Source organism: Alligator mississippiensis, chromosome 4 (assembly GCF_030867095.1).
Source record: "Alligator mississippiensis isolate rAllMis1 chromosome 4, rAllMis1, whole genome shotgun sequence".
NCBI lineage: Eukaryota > Metazoa > Chordata > Crocodylia > Alligatoridae > Alligator > Alligator mississippiensis.
Window position 1 is genome coordinate 210,485,393 of NC_081827.1, and position 19,435 is coordinate 210,504,827.

Genomic DNA, 19,435 nt, shown 5'->3' on the forward strand with positions numbered 1-19,435 from the left:
AAGTTGAGAACTGCTTAAAATCTAGACAAAAATTTCTTATCAATCAGTTGTTTCATATGTAATATACAGTTGATTTTGAACTTTCTAGTTTTCCTGGAAAAACAGAGAAGCCAAAATCTGGATTTAAAAAAGCAATTAAAAACTAAAGATTGTGTCATACTTTTATTGAAGGGGGTTGGGGGGAAATCGGGCCTTTACAGTGATCATTTGTAGTTTGTTTTTTAAAAAGTGAAGGCCATGTTAACCAAAATGCTTTTTAGCCTTCTGTATTCCTTTTTGTGCCAAACCGCTTTTTTGGTTATAAATGTAATAATGAAGCCTTTAACTCTTGTCTTTCAGCAAAATTCCAGCCTTTCTGAATGTAGTGGATATTGCTGGTCTGGTGAAAGGAGCTCATTCTGGCCAAGGCCTAGGAAATGCCTTTTTGTCTCATATTAGCGCCTGTGATGGAATCCTTCATCTGACAAGTATGTGCATTTTAATTCATGACCTGTACAAGTTGAGTAGCAAAGAGTACAAAAAGGAGTGGAAAATGTCTGTTTATAAAATATGATGTCATATGTGCACCTCATGATGATTGGGATTTTTTCCCGAAGAAATCCCCCATCTTCAGAAACATGCTATGGGATTGGCCGACGAATGTAAGTAAACAAAAGTGTTTGTACGTTGTTCCTTGCCTTGCCTTAATGAGCAGTAACTTTAAAAAAAAAATTTATCGGATTTTTAGTGGAAAGGAATGTGGGAAGTCAGAATGAAAGACTGAATAGTTCGGTGGAAATGCAGTGGGTTCTAGCTTTATGGTTACAGAGCTAGCTTCACCCCTCAGTCCTCTTCTTGGTTTCTCTGAGTGCATCACCGTAGGTCTTGAGTCTTATGTTGTTGCCAGTATAGGGTGGAATTTCACAATTTTTGCACTTCTTAGACCAGGCTCTTGGCTACAATAGCTTTGTACTTCACTTGTTTATCATGGATCAACTGTGTTCATTTCTACTTTGTGACCTTTAAGTATTCAGTCTCCTTATTTAGCAGTGAGAATGTAGAGTTAGAGGATAGGATTTTAAAATCCATCTGTGTGCATGGAGTCCTAGCATCCCGTAATGGAATCCATTCCACCACTTGGTTCATGTTTTTGACCGTGTATCTGCATGGGGAAACAGAAAGATGGGGGGCGTGATTTAAAAAAAAAAATTTTTTTTAGCTTTCATTATCCATGAATCCAACTTATCAAATAACAGATTTGACATTTTAAGATGCATCCCATCCCCTAAAATATACAAGTGCATATCAAAACATCAACAGTGTTCCTTTAAACCAAATCAGTGTCCACATGAATCTTGTGTTCTTTTCTTCTTTTCCTTTCAGTCTCTGACCACTTCTCTATGAATCCATAAATATTAAGCTTTTATTTCTTTATCTTTTGAATACTAATTTTACTCCCTTCTTCCCCCCCCCCCCCCGGAGTTCTGCATAATGTAAATCTTACTGTCTTTTGCTCATCTCTGTGGTTTTTCTTTTTTAAATTTTAAATGTTATTCCAAATGTACTCTTAAGTGTTAGGGCTTGCACTTGCCTTCATTCCAAGAAGTTTCTCAAATGTTCTGGTTTAGAGAGAGGAGATTATTCTTTTTTAGCAAATTCCAAAAATTTCCACCAAATTTCCAAGTTATTTTTTTCCTTCTCCCCTTCAAAACACTGATAGGACAGCTTTTCCATTGCTAAAAGTTTCCTAAACTTTTGGAAACCAGTCAGTGATTATAAGGGGTGTTGCTTCTCTTCCAGGCTTTTATAGTTGTAACTCTTGCAGCCATTAGAAGATGAGTGATTAATTCCTTGTGACTCCTGTTGCAGAGTTCTCATGAAGGTTCAGTAGAAACACTAAAGGTTTATCTGATAGTTGGCATCTTGTTGTCTTCCTCACTATGTCTCCAACATTCTTCCAGAACCATTTAATTTTAGGGTATGTCTACCATATGTGGTAGAATCATCCCAATCGACTGAGTTCCCTCTCACATTTTCCTGTTCCTATACCATAAATAAGCTTAATTTTAAATGGATTAGATCCATTTGATGTAGTATTTTTAAAATAATTTTCTAGATGGACAGATGAGGACCAGTGTTCCAGATCACCCATTTTTACAGCACTGCTTTCTGATCCAATGTCATTAACCCACTTCGTCACCAACAGTGGTTTTTTTTCCCCCCTTTTATATGGCCATTTAAACACAAACAGTGGGCTTGTGTGTTTTTTGTGTGTGAACAATATTCTGCCAGAGATAAATCCATATCTTAAAAGATACTAAGATTTTCAGCATACTAGCTGTTCCACACTAATTTCCCAAGCAGGTGCTTAGGCTGCTGACCAGATGTTCATTTAAAGGCATAGTGGGATCTGGTCCCATGTGCCAGCCACGTGTACATGGCAGGATGTGTAATTTTGGGATCAGAGATCAGATCCTAATCACACCCTACCTGCCAGTGCAGGCAGAGCCTGGGATTATGTTTCTGGGCTCTCTCCGCATTGGCATGTTGAAAGCTGGGTATCTGACAATCAGCTATTTGTCAGTTAGCTACCCGACTGCCCTGGGACTTGAAGGAGCCTTGGTGCAGCCCCCAGAGCTGGTCAATGATCAGCTGACTTTTCAGCTGGCAGGGACCCTATGAAAGCTGGTTCAAGCCCTTGTGGAGTGCCAGAGCCAGCTGACAATCGGCTAATTGTTGACTGGTGAGGGCCATGCCAGAGCCGGTTGGAGACCCTGATGTGATCCTAACCTTGCCGCACGCTGAATTTAAGGCCAGATACAAGCCAGCTACAAAAAAATATTACAGTAGTGTAAGGGTGATGTAGCTGTGATGGTCTAAAAATTATGCATGATACAAGTATTTCTTAGAGTGATATATTTGCGGCTGGGATAGTATTTTAAAATACTTTTTTTAGATGAACAGTGATCCTGATCTGTCTTTTAGGACCCATTCTTGCAGCACAAGGTTTTGAGTGCAAGATGTTCATCGGATCTCTGATGAACACTTTACATTTGAAAGCTTGTCTAACTTTATCTCAATCATACAGTTGGTCCAACAAAAGATATTGCCTTAAGAAATCCATGCCCCTCACAAGAACATTAGACACTTTTTGTGGCTGACTTCTCTCTTTGTAGTGCTAAAAATTCTGTGAACATGTGGCTGGGTTACTATCTTACTATTTAAGATGTGATTAACAGACTAGTCCTGTCTTAAGTGTAATGTCTAGTATTTGTTTCTCGCCAATTCTCTTGGTGTATGCTGAGAATATCCCCACATGGCTTCAGGGCACCATGAATTCACAGCATAGTACAGCTTACTGTGCACTACCTTCCTTGTGTAGGCCAACCTTTAATATCATTTTCCCTCTTCCCTCTTAACTCAGCTATGGCTCTTTATACCCCTGTGCTTGGGTCCTTGATGTTTCAACCCAAAATAATTTTTTTTCTTCCATGTTGCATGGAGATGGAGGTAGAATCATCAAAGCAAATATTTCAGGTACAGGCCTGTAACAGTTTTTAAGTGTTTGCTGAGTGTACGGAGCCATAATTCTTTCTGCCTCTATTTTTGTTGGATCTCTGAGTTAAATCAATATAATTAAGTATACTGCATACCAATAATCAGGCCAGCATACAGCATTGTAAATGCTTCACATCTGTTGCTTAGACTTTATTGCTAAATCTGTGATTAGTGACAGTTCCAGGATTTAGTAGATTTTTTTAAAAATTTGAACACTCCATTACTGGAGGTAGAACCTGTTAGATGTGGTTAGCCATGCTAGTTTGAAGTAAAGTAGGAGTCATGATAGATCTATGCTTGATAGTTTAAGCGGAGGGAGGGAGTTTCTATACCCATGGTAAATGTGAAAATACGGGTATGCACATATATTGTAATTTTTACTTTGTTAATGGAAGGTTGAGACTATTTTTAAAAAGAAGCTATTTTCAATTAAGGTGTTCTTGGCAGACTTTTTGAACGAGATAGGAACTGTAACTAGGTACCCTGTAATATTTATATTGTATCATGAAAAGTTGGAAGATCAGCTAGGTGTGCGGGCCGGGCCCCGATCCTGCCCTCGTCACCATGTGCGGCGGTGATTCTGATCCCATTCTGGCCGCCATGGGCAAACTGGGAGCGAACCGGGGTCGTACCGGGCCCGTCTTCAGTGCACACACGGGCTGTGGCCAGCAGCCCGGGCACGCGGGGCTGGAGAGAACCGCGGGGCAGTTTAGCGCACGCGAGTTAGAATTAGTTACGGAGGCGTAATGGTTGATTGAAAAGATTATTTACTTACACCCAAAGATGGTATTGGTGTAGGCTGGACAGGTTTCCAGGCACAGCTCCCGCTTGAACCCTCGTTGGAGGACTCTGACAAATCGATTGCTCCCACGGAGTTTCCTAGGCTCCACGGGTCCGGTAAAGTTGGGTTCGAAAAGTTTCCCTGGAGTTACTTAGGCTCCGCGGGTCCAAAGTTACAGGAAAGGGATACGTCTAGGATTGCACTCGGCGACGGGGAGAGGCGAGAAGCGAAAGCTCTGTAGGCTTGGTTCTGTTGCCTCTATTGCCTGCTTAGGGGAGGCGCGTCGGGTCTGTGAGGGTCCGCAGCGCTTGGAGATCTTCACACAGAATCTCTCTCGTTCTCCCTCCTCCAGATGTTCGTGGAGTCCTCCAACTTGGGCGGAAACCACACAAGCCTTTTGTATGGCTAGCAAGCCAATCGCTAGCCGCCATGTGTGCCTAAATTAGGAATCGGCCAATAACGTGGTGCGAATCCTAATACAAATGGCGGGAACTTCTTTACAGCGTGTATCACTACGGTGCAAGAAAGAGATGCACACTGCAAAGAAGCTGCAATCCGGCGGGAAATCCCCCGCTGCACCAGAGTTCTCTCTAGCAGCAGAGAACTCTACCGTGCAAAGAAAGCGACAAATTGGCGGGAAATAATTTAGCGGTGCCAAAGCGCACACAAACAAAAAACCACAACTTTGGGTTGTGACACTAGGGTAAACTGTTGTAAATATGTTTCAACAAACCTACCTTGGCTGAGGGTTATGGTCTAAAACATTGAGGCTCTTACTCATGTATGACATTGACATGTCCATGTGGTACTTTGAATATTGCTTGAGATGCAATGAAGAGTCATCAAATATGTAAGTGAACACTGCATTTCTTTAAGGTCAGTAGATTGTATAAAGTAGAGCTGACCAACCCATGGCACGCATGCCACAAGTGGCATGGGCAGCCTCTATGTATGGCAGATAAGGGGTAGGCAGCACAGTAGATGAGATAGGAAGCAGACCAGCAACTTGGCTAGGGAGCAGAAAGCAGAGCAGCAGATCAGGCAGCAGAAAGGGATCAGAGTGGCACTTGCTGGTATGAGGCTTCATTCGTTGCATGCCTTCCAAAAAAGGTTGGCTTCCACTGGTATAAATCAATGAGAGAATCAGTTTTTAATAATCTAGTAAGCTATTGTTGTAGTAATACTTGGTAACTTTTGAAGTCTAGTCTTTACTGTTACTCTTGATGCACTTTAGTTTGTCCAGAGATTCTGATGTGTAGCAACAGTTATGAAATTATTGTTTCTTTATATCTTATTTTCTCTGTGGGAGCCAAAAAGGCAGTGCTGCTACCTTGCAGATAATACCTGTCTCGCTTTCTCCAGCTTTCTTTCAACAAAAGTGAATGAATCTTGTTTACTGTATATATTTTTTTTTTAACTAGAATTGAAGTTAGTGAAGAAGAAATGATATGGAACATGTGAAGGTGCTCACTGCTCAGTAGACATGAGGAACTTGTCAACTGATATTAAGGGATGTGTTTTATATTTCTTACTTAAAAAATGGAGTATGGTCACGTAAATACATCTTATCCAGATGAAAAATGACTTTTTTTTTTTTTTTAAACCTAAAAATATGTTCTGTGTTCTTTTTTTTCAAAATGCTGTAAAAATAAAATTTATGACTATAGCAATTGCTGAGGGAACTTTTTTTCCAGTAATGGTACTGCTTTATTGGCAGTCATGTATGACATGGATATGCACAGCATGTGGAATTACATTCAGTTCCAGGTACAGAGAGTGGTTGAGTCAACTTAAAAAACTGTCTCCAAAAATGCATCTTTCATTAATCTGTTTCATTTTTATAGTATTGCTATATCTCTTTATAATTTGTATTTAGCTACTCAGATGGCTTAAAGAAAGGTTGAGATAAAAGATTAATTTATTGAGAACAAAAGTATGCCAGACACATGACTCTTATGGGTGGGGGTCAGGGGAAGAGTAAATAAGTAGTTCTGTAGTAGGCCTTTATAAATGTACATTTGAACACTAAGTTACTTGAAGCAAATATAAGCAAGAATAAAAGTAATTTCTTAGTTCTTGCTTAAAGAATATAATCTGTGTTCTTGATGTATGCCTTTACCACTGTCAGTAATAAAAATATAATTGTAAATATTTTAGGATTCTTAAGCTGTAAGTCTGGACATTAGCATACCTGAAGTTATGACTGTAATGATATTTTGAAATTTGCCTGACTCTATATGTACTTTCCAGGAGGATATCTCAGTCATTTGTGCCTCACGTATTGAAAATGGGAAGATCATTATTCTATAAATGCAAAACTGTGCCTCTTATTAATAAGATGAAACAATGCAAAACATTTTAAATCCTAGGCAATCTTAAGCATTATCTATCTAAAATAGTCTTTTATATTTGCAACACTCTTGTACAACAGAATACTTATGGCTCAGCGTAGAAGCAGTTTCTGTGCCACATTCCAAATTTGTGATTATGACTGAAACAGTACGGAAAGTTTCATTTTTTCCCCCTAGTGGTAGGTAGGTAGGTAGGTATTTCCACACAATAAATCTGTTCTACAAAGCTGACTCTTGGGTTACCTTTTTATAATAGTTACAAAAGCAGCCATTGGTGGAATTCTTGAGGCCTTCCAGACTCTTACCATGTGACCGACTGGGATATTCCTAGTCTGCACTGTTTTTAGAAATTGTGCACTGATTTTTTTTGTTTGTTTCTTTGTTTGTTTTGTTTTTGCTTCCAAACCTACTCAGCTTTGTTCTGTGGAGTGAAGCTTCTTGGATTCCTTGTTAAACTATCCCTCAGGTTTGGTTACAAACTGTTACAAGTGTGGCCTCACTCTTTAAGGCCTGGGAGTCCTGAGGCTGGCCAGCTGTGTTGGATTAATATTTCCTACATTGTGGGTGTTCTGCTCGAGGTAGAATGCCCAGTATAGAGGCTGACTGGGAAAGGACAGACAGACTAATTTGTAAGAAGCCTTAAAGAGATTAAAGCCTTGGGGATCACAAAGGCTAAGGGGGCACTGACGGGAGCTTTCCAAGGTAACAGTCTTTAGGAAATTGTGCAGGTATAACTATGGATGTGTAACAAGAAGCCCCTTTTTGCAGAGACCTAGCACACTGAGTGTGGTAAGGCTTCTGAGCAAGCCAGAAAGCTGAAATGGTGTTCTGTAGGAGAAACCTACAAGCTACGTCTACACATCAATTGAGCTAAGTGTCACTAAAGAAAACAAAAGAACTAAGATATCCACATCTTTGCCCTGGCATTCTGTATCTTGTGTTTTATACCTTTTAACTTTTAACAAATGTATTTTCTTTAGAGTAAGTCATACATTGTATTACTAAAATGATTATTATAAGAATGTATTGGAATTGTAATCACTGGAATTGCATTGGGACTGGTTACCCGAATGAATGAGAGTGAATCTGAGTTAGTGATTAAGTAATAGGCAAAGCCAGCTGTGCTTGCAAGTTTAACGAGAGGCAATTAACAGCTCCAAGCCACAGACTGACAGAAGGAAGGTATCTGGCTTGAGTTGATCAATGCTGAAGATTGGTTCCTGGAACTGAGCACCCACCCTATTCCTGTAACCCATGACAATACAGCCATTAAGTCATCAAGTCAAGTGTTGACTCCCAAAACTGCACCATCGGGTGGAACCCTTGTGACTGACAGACAGCTGTCATGTACTACTCAAGACCCATGTGGAACAGCAACCTCTTGATTGGGCAGCCAGGATGATGCTGGGGGATCACACAAGTCTGCCAGAAAGGGATAAAAGGCAGTGAAGCGTGACCCTCAGTGGTACCCTGTCTTCTAGCACCTGACCTAATGAGACAGAAGGACAAGCAGGTGATCCCCTTCTAGAGAAGACAACCTTGGAGGAAGCTGACTATGAAATAATCTATTTCATTCTTCCCACAATAACCTATTCAGGCTAAATGTGGGGCTAGACAGACCCATCATTAAGTGGAAAGTTAATCAGAATTACCATGAGCAAAGAGCAACTATAAATGGATGTTAGAGTGCCAGAAAGTCTTAACATTCCACTTGGCTTCTGTTCTGAGTCGCATGCTGTTTTTAATTAAAAAAAAATAATAATTTGGAGGGCAAAATCCAAAGCAATTTGGACACACTGAAGAACTGGGCATTAGGGAACACAATGAAATTTATCTAAGACAAATGTCATATGCTAAACATAAAGAAGAATTGCAAATACATAATGGGAGTGAACAGGCTTGGCAGTAGCGTTGCTGAGAAGGGTTGCGGATTTTGGTAAATCATACCAACTCAACAAGTGACGCATTCTGTTGCATACTCATACAATTTTGAGTTGCTTTAACAAAAGCTTGAGTGGAAGATGCGAGAGGTAATAGTACCACTCGGTTTAAGAGCTGGAAAGGTTTCAACTGGAATACTGCATCCAGTTTTATGAGATGTTGAAAAGCAAGCCATACAAGGAAAGATTGAAGAAATTAGGTCTCTTCAAACGCTATGTTTGAATGTTTGTCTATCAGGGAGGGCTTGAGTGGACTCCAGATTAGGTCCATAAAAATCTGGATTTTCCACTTGTTTGTTGGACAAGTGGAACAATACTGTTTCTTGCTTTGAATTTCATCACCTTGGAGGGATGAAATGGTAATTTTACATTTCTGCATGGCTAATCCTCTGTATTGTTCATTACATAATCCATATTCTATACCAATAAGGTCCTTTTGATCAGACCAAATATTCCTCCTTGTAGTTAGATTTTCAGTTTTCAAGCTTATCATAAGTGTGATAAGGTTTTACTATTGTAGTCTTCTTGCCCCTGAAATTTACAATCTAAATTTAGATGGTTGTTCTCATTTACTATATCCTAACATAGAGTCGGACTGGAATTAGTTAGGACAAGATGCAGAAATTACAACAGGGGTGAACATGCAGTAATTGTATAATTAGTAAAGTGGTAAATAATTTCCCATAGTTTTGGAAACAGTTTGTGCATCTTATTTTCCAGTACAGAATAATTTTAATACATCTTGTTAGTGCTCAAAATGTGTTATTATTTGTTTACTTTAAAAAGAAACTCAATAGCTCAAAATGTGATGTATCTGTATTAGTTTTATAAATCCTCAACTATTTTGTTTCCATAAAATTATAATTTTGGGTTAACTTCAAATATGGAACTTTTTTGGTGCAAAGGGAAGACCTGATTTAAAAAAAAATTCTTAGAAATTGTGGCAGTGAGTGAAAATGGGAGTTTTTAATTCAAATTACTCTGTCCTGACCATTAGCATTTTTTGCCTTGTGCTATGGTAACTTTAATTTACTGTTTAAATAACTTAATGTAGTTGAAAATTTGTCAATCTTCAATTTTTCTTCAATTTATTTTGAATGACTCTTGCATTGTGTTTCAATTAAGATTATTTATTTTCATTTTTGTACTGTGTACATTGTTTTAAGGTCAGAAGAATGTTTCTTTTTCAGTTGTAAAGGTTTAACTACCTTTCAACTTTATAGCAGAGCAGTCACCAGCACTTATCAAATTGCTTTCTTTTCTGCATGGTGGGTTAAGAATGGGATGTTTGGTGTAAGTGTTAATTTGAAGATGGGATTTCTTAAGGTAATACCTTTTATCCATCTTTAAACAATGTCTTCTATTTGCTTCATCCTGATATTGGATGTCAGTAGTTATTGTAGTGGTAGAGTGTTATAATCAAGATGGTGAGGAATTAATATGAGACAAGGATTTTTGGGGGTAGGGAGATATCTTTTATTGGACAAACTGCACAGTTGGGATAAAGTTAGACAAGCTTTTAAATACAAGGGTTTCTTTCTCAGGTCAGGCCTTGCATTTAAAAGTTTGTCTCATTTTATCCAGCCATGCAATTAGACCAATAAAAGATATTCTCCCCCCACCCCCCAAACCCAACAAAACAAAACAAACAAACCCAAAAAACATGTCATGTTGCTTTATCTGCTTTAATCAAATCCAGGGTATACCTCAGAAAAGTGCTGTAGTATTAAATGTTCCTTTTTAAAAACCAAAATCTAGGTTTAGAAGTTGACTTCTATAGACCCACCAGATTCAGAATCATAAAATAATAGGAAAAAAAGGGTGAAAAGACCTCAGGAGATCATATAATCCAATCTCCTGCTCAAGGCTGGATCATTCCTGATTAAATCATCTCATCTAAGTGCCCTGCTTCTAAAAACTTCTGAGGCTGGAAACTCACAACCTGTGTAATGTGTCCCAATTCTTAACCCTCATTAAGTTAGGAGAATTTTTTTAATTTCCACTTCTAGCAACTTAAGACAATTATTTCTTGTTCTGTCCTCTGGTCTATTACCATTTGTCTTTTTATAACCACCCTTCATATATTTGAAGGCAGTTAGCAAGCTCTCCTCAGTCTTCTCTTCTCACTACATAATCCTACTTTTTCCTTGAAAGCCTTGTTTCCTGGACTGCTAATCATTTTTATTTCTGTCCACTGGATTCTTTGGCTCAGTCAAAAAGTCCGAGGCTGAATCGCTTCAATCTTTGCAGGTTTCTGTAAACTGCCTAGGTTGAACTGCAAAAAGTGAACTGGTGTTCACTTTTCAAACTGGAAAAGCAGCCTGGCCCATGCAGTGCCCTATATCAGGAGCTGGTAGGCACTAGAGCACGCCTCCCAGCTCACCAGCCACTTCAGAGAGCCAGGAGACGGGCAGTTTCCCACAGCCATGCCTTCTCTTCAGCCCCTAGCCAGCTGAGAAGGCGATGTGGGGGAACCTGCCCTCCCCCCCAACTTGGCCCCCAGACAGGGTCTTCCTGGTGTTGGAAAAGTGGGGAGGGAGAAAGCCCTCAGCTGGGCATTTCTTCCTCCTCCCCCCCCCCCCCCCCCCCCCCCATGCCTGGATCTGGTTGCCCTAGCCAAGCCCCCTTCCTCAGTCTGGGCTGATTTTTTTTTTTTTTTTTTTTTTTTTGAGCAGGCAGTGCGGGGAAACCCCTCCCAGCCTTGTAGTCAACCCCCAGCAGGAGTCTCCCTGCATGGGCATCAGGGGGAAGCCCACAGCAGGGTGTTTCTCCCTCTCTCCTGCCGGAGCCAGGACCCAGGTCAATCACTTGGCCATGCCCCCTTCTTGGCCGGCTGGTTGGCTGAGGAGGGCGTGAGGAGAGCACAGCCTCACTGTGGGAATCTGATGCTCCCCCCTCCCCCCCCAGCTGCAGAACCCCAGCCAGACTGTGTTGAGTGCATGGGGAGGGAGAAGCCCACAGTGAAGCCCTCTCTTCTCTCCTCCCCCACTCCCTCCTCAGCCAGCTTGCTGGCCAAGGAGGGGGCATGGCTGGGTGATGGCCCAGCTCCTGGCTTGGGTGGGTTGAGTAAAAGCTCCCATTGTGGGCTTCCCTGATCTAGGAGCCAAGGTGATCACCCGGCCAATCCTCCGACTCAGCCAGCCAGCTAAGGAGGGCTTATGGGGGGGAAACTCCCACTCCTGCCTGGTTCTGGACCCGTAGCTGGGCTGGGGAGGGGAGAGGGAGGAGGAGAAGCTTGCAGTGGGGGCCTTTCCTCCCTATTTACTTCTCAGCTGGCCTACTGGTCAAGGAGGTGGTGTGGCTGGGTGGTTGCCCTGCCTCCTGGCTTGGGCAGGGGGAGTAAAATCCCCACTGCTATCTCTGCATCTGGGAGATGGGGCAGTCATCCGGCCATGGCCCTTCTTCAGCCAGCTGGCTGAGAAGGGAGTGGGAAGTAAAATGGCTGTCGCTGTGGGCTACCCTGTGTGTGCCAGGCACAGCCTGGTTGGGAGTCCAGAGCCAGGTAGAGGGACCCTTTTCTTCCTGCACTACCTCAGCTGGCCTGCTGGCCTGGAAGGGGGTATGGCCGGGTGATCACTTCAAGGGAGGATGAGAACCAATGGGCACAAGCTAATAGAGGGAAAATTTAGGCTGGCCATAAGAAAAAAACTTTCTTTCCATAAGGGTTACCAGAATCTGTTCTGTCGTGCGCCACCACTGAGAACAGTACAGCTCCACCCTCTTTGTAACCTCCCTTCAGGTAGTTGAAGGCTGCTATTAAATCCCATCTCGGTCTTCTTTTTCTAGACCAGTGGTCACCGAGTGGTCGATCCCGATCAACTGGTTGATCCCAATGGGCTAGCTCCTCCCCAGCTGAGATCTATTGTCAGGTGCTTCGCAGTTGGGAGCAGCAGGATGCATCTGGGGAGCGGCCAGTATGCAGTCTGGGAGTGGCTAGACGTGGGAGTGGCAGAATGCACGTGGCTGGGCTGAGCCAGGAAGAGCCCAGCCCACAGTAGCAGCTCTGGGAGCAGGATCACAGGGGGGCCTGCAGCCACCCAAAAAATTGCTATAGCAGCTGCCCCCCCCATGCCGTAACCCTCCATCTCAGTGCCACCATCACTTGCTCCGAGTGCAGTGCAGCCAGGAACACCATGGTGCAACCTTCCCCCCCCCCGCAAGGGCATAGGAGCTGTGTGCCTGGGATCTGCATGGGGCAGGGCAGCTGCCACTGCAGGCTGGGAGGGGGAGTTGTGTGTGTGGGGGCTACAGCTCCTCCCCTGCCCCCCCCCGGCCGTGCTCCCAGTGTTGCCGCAGGCCGGGCTCTTCCTAGCAGCCAGGCCCTCTAGTAGGAAGAGCCTGGCCCCAGCTCACAGCTGCAGCCTGCCCAGCCCTGCCTCACCCCGTGTGCAGACTGGGGGCATGTGCTCCCTGTGTCCTCCTGGGGTGCAGACCCCCCTCCCCGCATCCTCCAGATGAGCTGCTTGTGGCCCTGTCCTGCCCCGCCCTGGCTGCACACCCCTGCTTCAGCCTGACTCTCCCTTGCTGCCATTATGGGGAGGATGGGGGCAGATCGAGGCCCCATTGGTGAGAGGGGGAGTGGGGCTAGGGCTGGGGCCTTAATCTGCCCCTCCCTTGCCCGTTCCCCCACAGACTTACTTGCTGGGGTGGGGGCATGCCCCAAATAACTTCCTCTCTCTGCCTCAATCTGCCCTCTGCCCCCTTCCCTTCCCACAGACTTACCTGCTGCGGGGTGGGAGGGATGTAGATCTTGTTTTGCTTTTAAATTCCAAAAGTGATCTCCTACTGGAAGAGGTTGGAGACCACTGCTCTAGTCTAAATAAGTCCAGTTCCCTCAGTCTTTCCTCATAAGTAATGTCCCTCACTGCCCTCACCATTTTTTTTTTTGCCTTCTGCTGGACCCTCTCCAATTTGTCCTCATTCTTTCTGTAGTGGGCAGCCCAAACTGGAACACAGTACTCCAGATGTGGCCTCACCAGTGCTGAATAGAGGGGAATAATCACTTCCTTTGACCTGCTGGCAATACTCGTACTGATGCAGATCAGTATGCCATTATCTTTCTTGGCCACAAGGGCGCACTGCTGATTTTTATGTTCAGTTTATTGTCCACTGTGTACCCCAGGTCCTTTTTCTGCAGTGGTGCTGCCCAACCAGTTGGCCCCCAGCCTGTACTGGTACATGAGATTGTGTCCTAAGTGCAGAACTTTGCACTTATTGAACCTCATGAGATTCCTTTCAGCTCAGTCCTCCAATTTGTCTAGGTTGCTCTAAATCCTAGCCTTGTCCTGCCCTCTAGTGTATCTACTACTCCCTTCAGCTTCGTGTCATCTGCAGACTAGCTGAGTGTACATTCTATGCCATCTTCCAGGTCGTTGATGAAGGCATTGAACAAAACAGCTCCAGGACCTACCCCTGGGGCACTCCGCTTGATACTGGCTGCCAACTAAACATTGAACCACTGATTACTACCCTCTAAGCTTGATGCTCCAGCCAGTTTTCTATCTACCATATAGTCCATTCATCCAGCGTGCACTTTCTTAGCTTGCTTGCAAGAATGTTGTGGGAGACCATATCAAAAAGTCTTGCTAAAATCAAGGTATATTCCATCCAGTGGTCTCCCTGCATCCACAGAGCCAGTCACCTTGTCATAGAAGGCAATCAGGTTGGTCAGTAAGTATTGGGAGACGCATAATAGTGCTTAGTGAATGTCAGTCCTTGAATAGCATAACTCTTACATGATGAGAAATTTGACAGGATCTTGAAGTCTTAAACCTAATTCTGCAGTATCACAAGAGAAGAAATTACTTGTTTCACAAGTTGTCTCCCAGTGAATCAGACCTTAAGTTTTAATCAACTACTCTGTTGGTTTAGTTCTATATCGGTATAAATCCATTAATATTTTTGATACACCTCAGCTTCAGTAGCTGATAATATTTGTTTCTCAGTTTACTCTGCATTATTTAAAACTTGCAGTGTGGGCCTAAATTAAACCATGTGACCTAGTTAATTAAGGCTTTTAATGGTGTGATTTGCTACTGCTATTTATCAGGACTGTGCGAAGCTTTGGTCCCTCATTCGATTTGGCCCGATTTGGTGGCTGAATCTCTGAATCTGAATTGAATCAGAACCCTTTAATCTCTCCAAATCGAATCGGAACCCTCCCAGTTGATTTGGAGATTTGGACGTAGACACGGCTTTAAATGTCTGCATTCCTCTAGGTAGCAGGGGCTCATGAGTGCTGTGATGCTGGGGCATGTGGAGTGTCCCACAGAAGCACAGGGGGCTCCTGTGCGCTTGGTGGCAGCAGACCCAGAAGTGAACCAGAAGCACTTCCGGGTCCGCCGGGAGTGCGCTGGGGGGCCTCCCTGCACCTCACAGCTCAGTGACTGGTGCCTCCTGGGTCTGTGGCTGATTGCTGAACTGAAGTATTTCCGGTTCACTTCCGGGTTCACTGCTGAGCATGTGGGATGCTCCATGCACCTCAGTATTGCAGCAATCATGAGCCGCACTGGTACCTCGAGGTATGTAGAAAAAAACTTTTAAAGCTGTGTCTATGTCTGAATTGCTGATTCTTAGAATCAGCATCAAATCTTTGGATTCGGCTGAATTGACTCGGGGACAGTGGTGTGAATCAACTAATCGAATCACTGTCCCCAATTTGGGCCGAATCCAAACTTGAATTAAATAGGCCTGCTTCACACACCCCTGCTACTTTAGGTTTTACATTGATGTAAATGTCATTGAAAGTTTGGGTTTAAAAACATTCAGTATAATTCTGCACTGGATTTAAAATGTGGACTTTTAGGCTTTGTTTGATGCTTCATGTCTCACATGTGTAAAAATGTATTATTACCGTTATTACTATATGTTGCCAATATTCGATGGCTTTCCCTTACAAAGAAGGAATATGATTTTTGAGAATATAGGGCTGATTTATAAAATTACTTAAGTAATTGAGGCAATTGGTTTTATTTTGTATCTTTTTAACATGGGGTGCACATTTTATTTTTGAAGTCTTTAAATGTATGTCTTGTGTGTCACGACTTGAAGGTAATGCATTTTTTTTTTTTTATAGCAAATGTCTACTTTTTGTAGTTGTATTTTTATATTCTCAAAGCAGAAATCCCTGTTGATTGCTGCTGCTGGGAACTGACTTGCTAGCAGGCATATGATGATATCACTTAGCTACACTCCATTGCACCAGCATTTGGTGAACAAAGCATGAGTTGCATCTCGTCCCCCCCAGCATGTGTAATCTTTACATTGGCAATTATAGTGGCATTGTTTGTACTGCTATCGTTAGTGTATGTTGCTTTTTTTTCTATTATCTGCATCTTTTTCAGTTATTTGTAATGTGTTAAAAATTACTCCTTAAATTTAACAATAATTGGTATCAGTACCAGGATTTATTTGTGTGTGTGTGTGTACAATGTCTTTGTAACAAATAGCTGAGAAGCTATTTGTTTCAGATGTTCGTTCATGATGGTTTTACATGTTCTTTTCCTCCCGTGCAACTAAAATTAACTAGAACTGTTAAATTTTTGTAATAACGTAGCATAGGGCTTTATTACTTACAAATACAAACAACCCCCTACTGAGCTATTGAAGTTGAAAAGTAGCATAGTGTACAATTAAGATACGTTATCTATAAGACTAAAAGGGTGCACATGTGCAATATGTACAGAATCAGCTAGATAATATTTTAAATTGAGGCATTCTCCTTTGGTTACATCTTCAGATTACCTGTGTGTGTACGTACACACACACACACACACACACACACACACACAATTTTTTCTTTTGTTTGAAATAGCTCAAAGGAACCATTTAAGTTACAGAAATAATCTTTGTTTTTTCATATGCTAAAACTGGAAAGGCTTTCAGGTTGAAGTTATGGCTAGAGCTAGAAGAAGCTTTTTGCATATAAGAGAAAACTAACACTATTTCTCCTTACCCTTTTCTTGAATGCTTAGTCTTTTTTTTAATATTGTAAAATCTCTTGTAAATCTGGGTAAGATGTTGTATGAAAGACTTTGCAATCACAAAATTGTTTTCCATCTCTGTCAGCAAAATCATTGCCAGAAGTGAAATAGTTTTCACTAGCAAGACTACCTTTGTTTTGTGTGTTGCAGTTTTAGAGTTTCAGGTCATAAAGCAACAAGAGCCAAAGGACGAGAGGTGATTTTATCTGGGTTTGTCTCATGATCTCTGTCTGAATCTTACACGTATCAGTTTTCAGTTGTCATTGTGGAAAACCTAAGTGGAGGAGGAAGATAATATGGATGTTAAGTTTAATAAAAACAAAAAAACCCCAAAAACAATGAATCGCCACAGTTGCATACAGATTGGCCATTTATCATGCTTGTACAGTAAGTCTGAGAGGAGGGGAAACAGAATCTTGACCTCCTATCACAGTTGGAACTCAGGGCTTCTCATCTTTGCTTTGGTACCTGGTTTAGAGGTGCATGGAATATTATTCAAGATGATGGAAGATTTGGTTATTAATAAAAAACAAGCTTCTGGGGCAAAGAGCAAAGAAAAGATGTTATAATTTCTGTGCATAAAATGTTTTCATATAGGTTTTATTTTTCCTTACTAATACTATATGGCAAAGAAGTCAAGTCAGTTTGGGGCATAGAAAGTATAAAAATCCAGTAAAAGTAAAGATCCGAAAAGAAAATGAATCCTGAGAGATTCCACTCAAAAAGCTAACTGCAGTGGGAGAGTTGTGGCAAGGAGGCGCACACAGTCACTAATACCATGTACAGGGATCAGGCCAGTTTGGAAGGAAGAGCCTTGGATTTTTCTCCTCGTATGCAAAGAGCAGCAGCATTACAAGCTGGGCTGTTTTTTGGGGGTTTTTTTGGGGGGGGGGTTGTGCAGAAAAAGCCATGGTAGAGAGGAGAAATGTTCATAGAGACATCTGTTTGAAGAAACCTCTTGGGAAATAAGAATCTAGGGTTAGACTAAGCATTTGCACAGCATGCAGCAGAGTAGATGGTGGATGTAAGTGAAATTGGGAGTAGATTAGGGGCAAGACCAGACATCCCATTGTGTAGCATAACTACTGTTATCCCTTTCCTTGTGTCTACTACTCAGTACAATGGTATGGAAATAAGTAGTATGATGAAGGCTGGTGTGGCAGACAAATTGTCAGATGATACTAGCTACTTTTGAAAAACTACCTGAAAGAGCAACAAAATGCTGCATAAACAACTGTACAGTTTTGGTTGTAATAAAAAATTGCCCAAAATATTGTCAATGAACTTAAACAATTGTAATCGGTAAGAAGCTAAAGAAGTTTGTGATTTTTCTGAGTCCATACAGTTCTATTAAATCTGATTTGACTGATGAGTTCTTAAACTATTAAAATCATTCAAAGCATTGGTGTCCCAAGAATTTGAGAGTTTGAGGTGAAATATTATTGAAGGGATAGGTGAGCTAGTTTGCTGTCTGTGTTACATTGCAACATACTTCTTTTCCTTTTCAGTGCACTTTAGATAAGTGACTGACCATTGTCCATCAGCAGGCATTGCTGTGAAGCTCTGAAAAAATCTGCGGTAAAATTGCATTGAGACTTTTTCCTTTGTCATGATTTATAATTGATATAAATATTTCTTGCCAGGTTCAGTTAATTATTGTACATTTAGTAAATAACACTTAAGTTATGACCTGCAGCACAGCAGGCACATCTAAATATGTACTTTTACTTCAGAGTAGACTAATTGGCTCCACAGTAAAGTGTCACCATCTACTTATGAGCCCATATTAGGGTGCAGTAAACTAACTCCGCTGTAGGATAGTACAGTCCGGAACAAGTCCTATCCTAGTGGAGTAGTTATGTGCACTGAAATGCACATGTAGATGGTGACTGGGGGCTGCCTGCTGACTAGCCCTGCATTGAAACACCCTTGTGCCCCAGCCAGCCCCTCTGTGGCATGTTGAACTGGGGGGGAGCAGCTTTGGGCTGGCAGGCCAACACCTGGCCCTCTGCCGGCTGGGGCTGTCCCATCCTGGTTCAACTTGCTGCAGCCCTGGGCACATGTGTAAATGCTATGTCCAGGAGCAATACTTTTGGGAAGATTCCGAATATCGGTAGTGCAGCTTTCAAAACAAGACGCTCCAATTTCTGTTTTGGAAGCTTTAGGAAGCATGGGGTTAGAGCCATGGATCTTCAAATGTTGCCTTGACTAATAAAAATAAAATTTATTTTACACAAATGCTGGCACTACTTGGTTAAATTTGTAGGTTTGTATTTTCAACAGCTACTTTTGTGTTCAGTTTTTCCTGCTTTTATTGGCATTTTTACAGCCCCATGATCTATAAATAGTCCTATTAGTTGTTTGTACTTTCTCAGATTAGAATTCATCATTCTAATATTTCTGATGTCTGGACATCATTTGTCCAAATTGTTAGCAGTCTCATTTTTATTAAACTAGTCACAGTCCACAGAAGAATTGAGGCTAACAAACTCGGGCTTAGTTCAAAACACATTCTTTGTTTTATCTATTCTGGGTGGGGGGGAATATCTGAAGGACAACACCTTTAGCTGTGTAGCAGCATCCAGTGCCATTCTATTTATAGATGGAACTTGTTAAGTTTCCTCAGCAGGTACTTAAAGATATGACCTTGTAGGCCAGAAACAAGAGAGCTGCCTACTGAGCTACAAGGGCAATCTCTCTCAATTCTAAAGAAGATACAGAGAAATTTCTAATATACTGTACTGTTAAGTCACAAAGTACTTGTCCGGTTACTTCTTTTTTCCCCCATGAAATTAGGTAGGTTATCCCCCCACCCCCTTTTTTGTTGTAGTTGTCATCAGCATT

General features: G+C 42.0%; 1 protein-coding gene across 1 annotated transcript in view; it reads left to right on the forward strand.

The window, feature by feature from the left end:
* Positions 1–19,435, forward strand: part of OLA1 (Obg like ATPase 1) — a 180,541-nt gene that overhangs the window by 31,188 nt on the left and 129,918 nt on the right. Inside the window, exon 4 of the mRNA XM_006275540.4 lies at positions 340–467. Coding sequence (XP_006275602.1) covers positions 340–467 — 128 coding nt within the window. The remainder of the gene's footprint in view (positions 1–339; positions 468–19,435) is intronic.